The 10,379-nt window shown below is 28.9% G+C and overlaps 1 protein-coding gene across 1 annotated transcript; it reads right to left on the reverse strand.

The window, feature by feature from the left end:
• Positions 1 to 6,094: 6,094 nt before the first annotated feature.
• On the reverse strand, positions 6,095 to 9,502 carry LOC133812853 (probable 2-oxoglutarate-dependent dioxygenase At3g50210). The gene is made up of 12 exons (XM_062246674.1): positions 9,417 to 9,502; positions 9,206 to 9,321; positions 8,722 to 8,840; positions 8,556 to 8,619; positions 8,278 to 8,345; positions 7,820 to 7,878; positions 7,557 to 7,722; positions 7,435 to 7,454; positions 7,311 to 7,357; positions 6,853 to 6,933; positions 6,674 to 6,763; positions 6,095 to 6,395 (listed from the first exon to the last, which is right to left on the reverse strand). The coding sequence occupies exons 1-12, from the start codon at positions 9,448 to 9,450 to the stop codon at positions 6,264 to 6,266; spliced, it is 996 nt and encodes a 331-aa protein (XP_062102658.1). The 5' UTR covers positions 9,451 to 9,502; the 3' UTR covers positions 6,095 to 6,263.
• Positions 9,503 to 10,379: the final 877 nt, after the last annotated feature.

Raw genomic sequence — 10,379 nt, forward strand, 5'->3', positions numbered from 1 at the left:
TTTTAATAATTACCTTAATTTAATAAATTACTTAAGGTTATTTGGTAAATTTAATATCTTCTTTCCATACTACTTATTACCATTATTCTCTTTTATTATTTCTAGCTCATGACAACGTTTTTCTAGCTATATATATATATATATATATATATAGCGACTACATTACATTTACTTTTTTGACAATACTGGTGCAACTAGTTTGTGTTTTTTACACATTGATAATTTTTTTTCTAATTTTTTTATATGACAGTGTACATTGTAATAATTTAAGACACCCTGCAAAATTTCAAGAAATCCTGAATAATTTACAGTACCGAAAACAATGTTCAAACAGCTAACTTTTCACGCGTATAAAAAAAAATAAGCACACGTACAACAAGTTGTTTGAACTATATTTTTGGTACCATAATTTATTCGAAATTTCTTGAAAATTTGTAAGATGTTCTAGATAGTTACAATGTACACATTCATATAAAAAAAATTAGGATTACATCTATCTAAGTACCGAAAAAAGAAAATGAATGCACCGGTATTGTCAAAAAAATGAATGCAGTGTAGTCGCTTCATATATATATATATATATATAATTTTAAAGCTAAATTGGTTGTTGTAATTATATTAAAGCTTAATAAAGCTTTTTGTCTCCAAGTAAAAATTTGTTATAAAGCTTAATAAATTTATAGTATGATAATTTTGTAATGCTAATGTGCACACTATACTAGTAATTATAAAAATAAAGTTATGACGTTTACATAGTAAAACTTATTGTTGTTCAAGAATTTTGTACGATATTACATCATAATATAGAATATCATTGAATTTTGGTTATTTTCTTATATATAGATGGATAATAAGTGTGTCATTATATAAATAAATATATAAATATATATATATATATTTATATGAATATGAGTCCAAAATGACTGCAATATTATGAGGGTTATGTCTGCGAAGAGTAGACCAGCTTTCAAGTTTCAACTCATCAATGAAACGTAGCGTCTTGCTCTTCTTTTCTCTCAATTTCAAACCCTATAGTAACACTTCTAATTAATTAATTCTATGGAGTTGAATTCAAAATATAACTTTTATGAATATATATTTACATAAGTATAATCAAATAACATGTTTTTTCTTTAAATATATATAATAAAAATTAAGATTATGTATTATATATTATTATTATAATATTTAAATTTAAATTAATATAATTAATAAATATCTATTTTTAATTAATTTTGAATTATTAAATATGTAGTTCTATATTAAATATTATAATAATATTTTATAATATTTGAATTTATATTAATATAATTAATAAATATCTATTTTTAATTGATTTTAAATGTATATTTTATTAAATATTTAGAATATTCCATTAAAGTTAACAAAAAAAAATCATTAAAAACAATAATTTATGTTATTTACACACTTTTTATATAGAAGAAATATCTTAATCACAACATTATTCAAGGAAATTAATATAAATAACAAAAACCATATATACTTGTTATAATTTTTTTTTTTTTTCAAATGACCAAAATTAATTATAGAAAAATGAAGTACATAGGTCATTATATACATGGTGGAATTTCCAACCAAATATTATTGTTTTATATGTGTAGTGCATATCTAATAAGAAAACATAGACATGAAAAGACATAACAAAGATCTAAAGCTTTTAATGATATAATTTCATTTGCGATGAGAAATTACAAAGTTAGCTAGTCAAACTCTATGGAACTAAAGAAGAGAAATATCTAAAGTTAGCATGGAAAAAAAATCTTCTGTACCCGTTATATTTTCTCATTTATGTCCCACTAATTATTTTAAGATACTTCATCTAATTTAATTAACTATTAATAAAATTATTTAACAATCTTAAAATGAATTAACTTGAGCTTTCAATTCTTTCTCCTCAATTAATGTTAAATTCTCTCTGCAATAAAAATACTAACAATATCAATTTATTTTTAAAAGAAAAATAATCTCAATTTAAATTTAACAATAATATCCATCAGTTTAATATAAAATTAGTTGAAAATCTTTATTAAAATTTAATCTCAATTAATTAAAAGTTCTATTTTTTGGTGACGTTTATTAAAAATTCTTATTAAAATTTAATCTTAATTAATTAAAAGTCATTATTAAAATTTAATCTCAATTAATTAAAAGTCCTATTTTTTGGTGATGTTTGTTAAAAATCCTTATTAAAATTTAATCTTAATTAATTAAAAGTCTATTTTTTTTGGTAATCAGTCGTTAAACGACAAATTTTTTTTTAAATATTTTTGGAAATAAAAATAAAATAGAAAACCACATTAATATTGTTGCTCTCAACTTTAAAGGAAATAAAATACATAACATTTCTTTATAAAAGTTAAAATTTGATCGTAAGTCATTACCAACATAACATAACTATATGTGATTTTTTTTTTTTAAAAATGGCACTTACATGTATTCTTCTGCAATAAAGTAGGAGCAAAGAGAAGAAATGGCATTTTCTTCTGCAAAATAATAGGAGAAGCAAAAAAAAAAAAAATTAATTGTATAATCTTAATTTGAATAAGAATAGTCAGATATTAATGTCAAATTTAAATTAAAAAAAATACAATATTAAATCAAAATTATTATTTTTCTTAGAGAGAGAATTGAAAGCCCCGTTAATTCATTTTAACGTTGTCAAATAATTTTATTAATAGTTAATTAAATTGGATGAGGTGTCTTAAAATAATTGGTGAGACAGGGATGAGACAGTATAATGGAGACAACATATTTTTTTTCCTCCAATAGAGTGCCAATGGTGTTCTAAAAATTTAACACAACTTTTAGCATGAAACAATAATAAATGTCACTTTTTTATTTACCACATTGCTACTAATTTATTAATTAACAATTAATGACAAACCATATTACTTTTTTTATTCATCTCTTTTACAATATAAAATGAAAAAAAAATATTAAATTTGTATATTATCAATAAATATTAAATGAATTGTTAATTTTTTTTAAGTTAATTTACATTTTGTGCACTGAAATACAATTACAAACATTGAGCCAAATTTAACATAAAATTTACATCTAGCATTTTGGCTCTCTCTCCCCAAAAGTTATGCTATTGTATTTAGAGACAAGAAACGACCAAGTCCAATACGACAGATAACTAGCTGAAACGACACTCTGATTGATCACTGAGAACACATAATGCCCATTCAAAAATCTCAGTTTTTACCTCTCCATGAATTTATAAAAACATGGTCGAAAACTATGACTGTTTTTTTCGAAAAACATAGGCCATGAACGTGTTCTGTACTATTTTCTTTTGTTATCTTATTCAATATTAAGTACAAATTATGTTTAGATTACAAACAATCAAAAACATAGAATAATCTCATGTATATACAAACAGAAGAGAGTAACAGCTAGCACAAAATGTCTTAAGCTGATCAGATAGATCTTAATACACAAAATTTGAGAGAACCTTCTTAACCAAATGCTCTCCATAAACAGCTCTCTCAAATTTCTTAGGCCCACCAATCACTTGCATACATCCAAAAGCTCAACAGCTGCATCGAAATTCGTCTGTTCATCCAACAAAACCAAAGCTTTAACAACCAAACATAGATATCTTATGGGATATTTGATAAAATAACATTTTTCTTAATAGTTATTTTGCATATTAGTCTTCTTTTGACTTATTAATTCTACGGTGGATCGCAGTGGCTCGTGGTGGGCCCACCACCCAACTATGGTAGATGTAAGAAAAATTTACTGGGTTTTGAAGCCCACGACACGAGGACACGATGGTAGTGACGGATCGGCAAACAGGTACCCGAGGTGGCCGAATCGCAACTTTGAAGTTGCGAGGTGGGCGAACTTAAATCGACCGGTTGAGGTGTTTAATCGATGAGTGAGCTCTAGATTCCTGCATGGTCGATAGTTCGGAGGCCTCTGAATCCAACTGTCAACCGCGTGGCTATATGTGGTGGCCGGAAAGTAGTCATGCATCGTCGGCAACAGTAGCACACAAAGAGGAGAAAGAGAGGGAGAACGAAAGAGGAAGAGAAGGAGAGAGAAAGAGAAGAAAAATTTTCTGAGGAGAGAGAGAGGCTCGGTTAAAAGGCAGAAGCCTCTTTTTTTTTAAAATTACACTTGGACCCGAAATATTCAAATTCTTTTCAAATAAGTCCTTTAGCAAAACTTTCTTAATTGTATAAAAATCCCCAATTAAAATTATGACATTTGGGTCCAATACTTGACTACTCAAGTTTCTCTCTCTTTAATCTCATTAATTACATAAAATTATATTTTAAACACTATTTTTCCATTACTATTTCTTAAATTTGTAAACTTGTACATTTTATGTATTGAAACTCTTATTTATAATAAAAAATGTATTTTGAAAATGTTGGATATTACAGTTGTCACTCCCAAATTCAAAAACTAAAACAAACATAAACTTAAACAAAAATAAGTAAATTATTTAATTAAAATATAATATTTATTTCAAAATTTATATGACAATAATATAAATTTAATAAAAATAATTAATAAATTCTACAAATAAAACTAAGCAAACGTGCATATTGCACGTTGTTTGTATATAGTATTTATATAAGTATAATCAAATATTGTTTTCTATTTAAATATAAAATTTAATATATATTAAGATTATGTACTATATATTATTATAATGATATTTTATAATATTTAAATTTAAATTAATATAATTATTAAAGATCTAATATTGTATTATATATTATTATAATAATGATATTTTATAACATTTGAATTTAAATTTATATGAATATATTTATTAAATATGTAATTTTTATAATATTTGAATTTATATTAATATAATTAATAAATTTCTATTTTTAATTAATTTTAAAGGAATTATTAAATATGTAGTCCTATATTAAATATTATTATAATATTTGAATTTATATTAATATAATTAATAAATATTTATTTTTAATTAGTTTTAAATGTATATTCCATTAAATATTTAGAATATTACATTAAAGTTAACAAAAAAAACTATTAAAACCAATAATTTATGTTATCTACACACTTTTTATACATAAGAGATATCTTAATCACAACATTATTCAAAGAAATTAATATAAATAACAAAAACCAAATATACTTGTTATAATTTATTTTTTTTACAAATGACCAAATACTTCTTAATTATAGAAAAATGAAGTACATAGGTCATAATATACATGGTGGAATCTCCATCCAAGTATCATTGTTCTATATCTGTAGTGCATATCTAATAAGAAAACATAAACATGAAAAGACACATAACAAAGTTCTAATGCTTCTAGTGATATAATTTCATTTGCGATGAGAAATTACAAAGTTAGCTAGTCAAACTCTATGGAACTAAAGAAAAGAAATATCTAATGTGCAAAAGGAAGCTCCACCACTATAAGTTCATGATCAAATCATACACATAAGGAACATTGGTTCGAGACTATGCTTTTGTTAACTGAGCATCTCCGATGGAGTGTCAAAAAATTTTTGTAGTATTGTTATATTTTACACCTTTTAGTAAAAGTATTACTACGATGGTGTTCTAAAAATTTGACACAACTTTTAGCATGTGTCAAATTTAGCACAACAATAAATGTTACTTTTTTATTTACCATATTACCACTGACTTATTAATTGTGACAAACTATATTACTTTTTTTATTAATCTTTTTTACAATATAAAATGAAAAAAAATATATTAAATTTGTATATTATCAATAAATATTAAATGAATTGTTAATTTTTTTCAAGTTAATTTACATCTTGTGCACTGGAGTATAATTACAAATATTGAGCCAAGTATGAAAATGACTCATTTTTTGTGCCAAATTTAACATAAAATTTACATCTAGATGGTATTAAAGCCGTGTCACTTTGGCTCTCTCCCCAAAAGTTATGCTATTGTATTTAGAGACAAGAAACGACCAAGTCCAATACGACAGATAACTAGCTCAAACGACACTCTGATTGATTACTGAGAACACATAATGCCCATTCAAAAATCTCAGCTTTTACCTCTCCATGAATTTATAAAAACATGGGTCGAAAACTATGATTGTTTTTTCGAAAAAACAAAGGCCATGCACGTGTTCTGTGCTATTTTCTTGTGTTATCTTATTCAATACTAAGTACAAATTATGTTTAGATTACAAACAATTAAAAACATAGAATAATCTCCTATAGTAACAGCTAGCACAAAATGTCTTAAGCTGATGAGAAAGATCTTAATACACAAAATTTGAGAGAACCTTCTTAACCAAATGCTCTCCATAAACAGCTCTCTCAAATTTCTTAGCCTCACCAATTACTCTGTCTTTGCATACATCCAAAGGCTCAACAGCTGCATCGAAATTCGTCTGTTCATCCAACAAAACCAAAGCTTTAACAACCAAACATAGATGTATTATCGGATATTTGATAAAATAACATTTTTCTTAATAGTTATTTTGCGTATTAGTATTCTTTTGATAATTCTTTGCAATGTAATCTTCCCGACACGAGAAGATTACACTCGTTACTAAGCAACTAATTATCGAAAGAAGCTTATTTTGCAAAATAAGATTAAAGAAATGTCTATTATAACCAATTATTAGTATGTTGATTGTATTGAGAAAACATATGGTAAAGAGGTAACCTCATAAAAATATGCTACTGAAACCCGATATTTGGCTGAGCTAATGATAACTCTATGCAAAGTTGATTCGTACAAGCCATTTGAGTAAATCTGCAGTTTTTCCCAATCAGGTTCGATCAGAGAGAGATGGTATTAGCAAAAAGCATATAAACTTGGTTATTAATTAAGAGTTTTGTTACCTTTAACATGTCACCAATGTTACACACAAATGTTCCTGGAACAGGAGGAGCTGATATCCATTCGCCTGATCGGTTTCTCACCTGAAATTGTTTATCCAATTTGAAGCCAAAGAGTGAGGCTTGATACTTTTGTGTGAAGAGTAATTGGTAAAAATAGACCATTTTCTAATATTATCATACAAAATGACATTCTTTTGATAGTTTTTTTGGAAAATAGCTTCTAAACAAGATGTCGAAATTTTTTGATTGGTTGTCGAGTGTATCTGAAAGACCATTTTGTAAAAAATTATTAAAAGAAAGGCTATTGTGCAAAATAGCTATAAAAAGACTATTTTGCGAAATACTTGTGAAGCATTGAGCATAAGGTTTGTTTAAATTTGATGTGTCTCAGTTCGTTCCTTACTCTTAGCTTGATCTCAAGTAGAGAAAAGTCTATTCAAAGTTCTCTTCTTTTGTACCTGAAGTGCAGTTATATCATCATCTTGATTAAGCAATGTTAACAAACCTGCCATGAAATTTCATTAATTAGGTGACAAAAATTGATGCTCTTATACTCACATCATTGAAGGGATAGAGCCTTACCATAATCAGTGTGAGCTCCACTGGATTTGTTTGACAGAAAGAAAGTAAATCAGTAATTTTATTCATAAGATCAAGCCATAAAGATAGTGAGAGCATCAAATGAATTCAGCATTGTGCATTACCATCCAATGTCATGTATAGGCTTCTCTTGGCCATTTTCAGAGGATTTTCCAGGGTAACCAATGATGCGAGTTACCCAAAATGCATCTCCAGCTCTGTCTCCTTCAAATTCGTATGGCGATCCACCCAAAGCTAAAGCAATTCCACGCATTATGTTTCTTGCGAGGTCTGAGAACAAGCAGAAAGAAAAGAAAGTTCTGATCAGAATACAAATATGAAAATTAGAAAGGTAAGAAGAAAGTTGGTTTTCTTAGGGGTATCATGCCTGTACAAAGATTGATGTATTCTTCCATCATATCCTTGAATTTTGGGGGGTCTAGTGGCCTGCATAAAGATCATAAGAACAACAAAAATGTTAAGTCATTAGCAATGGAAAGAATCCAACTATGAAATTTCCATAAACTAAGGATTTAGTCCTACTTCAACACCCAAGAAAAATAGTATGTTTGCACAATACTATGGAGGTTTTGAATGAACACCATATAAGATAGATGCAAAGAATATACAATATATGGTATGCTTAAGAAACAAAGAGATATATTTTCAGTGTCTCATGTACCCAAAAACCATTTCAAACTTCTCTCCCCATAAGATTGCCTATGAACCCCTTAAGTTGAATGTCAATCAATAGGCCTAGCAGTACTTAGAGCTCGTGAGAAGCCATGAAAACAATTGAGGTAAGGAGCAAGGCAGTTGTTATTAAAGCCAGTATTTTCACATTACCATTGGTTACACCCTTCCATAGCTTTGCCTAGAACTCCATAAGCCCCTGGTTTTAGCTCTCTATAGCACTGTTGTAAAGTAGTACAAACTTTGTAAGTTTTAAAAAGCAGAAAACATATCCACATAACAGCTACCTTGCTAAAAGGTACCATTTATGCTTATTCAATTCAAGCAATAAAAAAAAGAAGAAATTAAAATTATAGTTACTATCATCATAAGATTGGATATTAAAAGAACACCTATAATTAAGTTGTAAAGCAGTGAAAGAAAAGACCTACATCAATAGCTTCATGCATGTCTGGTACACCTTTGGTTATGTTTTCTCCAACCCTTTGATATCCTCTGTATGAAAATTTTCTCTCATGTTCTTAGCACAAATCCCAGTATATACACACGCACGTACTATTAAAAGCAACACTAGTGAGTTACAATAAATATACACACCTGTATCCAGCGGCAGGAGTCAGTTTGATCTTAACTTTTTCTTCATATTGAAGACCAAAAAACTTCCGGGTTTGTTCTTTTACATCATTAAAAAGAGAATCTGGCATACCATGCCCCTTCTGTTCAATTATTATGAATCAAAAGCTCATTTAAAGATTTTGCAAAGTCTTGAAACACTCAATCAAATCCATAAAACAACCAAAAGCAGTCACCAAAGAATATAAATAGGCTTTTTACACTAATCCAACTAAATTAAGAAACTGATAAAGAGATTATCTTTCACGGATGTTTATTCAAACACTTTGCAGACTAAGTGCTAAAAACCTCTTTTCCCTCAAATAAATAGGTTTCTTTTACTTTTCTAACTGAATTAAGAAACTGATATAGACAATATATTTCATGGGTTCTTGTTCAAATACTTAGAAATGGCAGACAAAGTACTGAAAAATCTCTAATAAAAGGGAAAAAAAAAAGAGAAAAGTACCACGTAGAAAAAGCCAGCTTCTCTACAAGCTTGATCTAATAGTTTGACAACATCAGAAACACCTGGGTCTTCGGCCATTTTTGGATCATCACACTTGGCCAAGAGAGGACTAATATCTACATAATACATACCAAAAACATAAAAGCTCAGGATTAGTTAAAAGGGTCTTAAAGTAGAGAGTCCGAACATGAATGATAGATTATTTCGATACCAATTATGGGGATGGACTTGAAATCGGTGGCCATGGCTGCTGTGGTGTTGTGATGATGAACAGACGATGCTACTTACTCCCTTATTGTTCACCTATCGATCTAAAAAGGGAAATTTCACTTTTTATCTCTAATAATACCTAATATTACCAAAAAATCCCAACATTAATAATATTTTCAAATTAATGCTAAGCTTTTCCCTCCTACCGAAAATACCCTTCCCATTCAATCTCAGCCTTCTCTCTCTCAGTCTCGGTTTCTCTCTCTTTCAGTCTCACAAAAATCCCCCAAAAACCATCGAACCCCCACCTCCGTCGAGCCGTCGAGCCGCCATCTCCGTCGAGCCGTCGAGCCCGCATCTCCGTCGAGCTCCCACCTTCTCCGTCGAGCCCCCACCTTCTCCCATTTCTCCGGCGATCTCGAGCCCACTGCAAACTCCCATTTTTCTGTCAAACCCGAGACCCACGGAGCATATTTCCTTCAAAGTTTAAAAAACTAAGGTAAAATCTTGAACCCAAGTCCATATTTGCTTTATATCGTTGTTGAATCTGTGATTTGTGGAATGGGTTGTCCGATTTTGTGGGAAATTTTTCTGGGTTTGAACCAGTGGCTCGATAGGTTCGATTATGGTTCGATAGTAGGCTCGATAAGGTAGTTTGAACAGTTCGATGATGGATCGATTATGGCTCGATATGAGCTCGACATGAGCTCGATAAGAGCTCGGTAGGATATGTTGTATTATATTACAAGGGCTCGATAGGTTCGATAATGGTTCGATATGAGACTAGACTGTAGCTCGATGGTTATTTATCTAGACAGACAGATTTTTCATAGCTCGATAGGTTCGATAATGGTTCGATATGAGACTAGACTGTAGCTCGATGGTTATTTATCTAGACAGACAGATTTTTCTTAGCTCGATAGGCTCGATGCTGGCTCGATAGGCTCGATAAATTTAGGTTGTT

This window comes from Humulus lupulus, chromosome 1 (assembly GCF_963169125.1).
Source record: "Humulus lupulus chromosome 1, drHumLupu1.1, whole genome shotgun sequence".
Taxonomy (NCBI): Eukaryota; Viridiplantae; Streptophyta; class Magnoliopsida; order Rosales; family Cannabaceae; genus Humulus; species Humulus lupulus.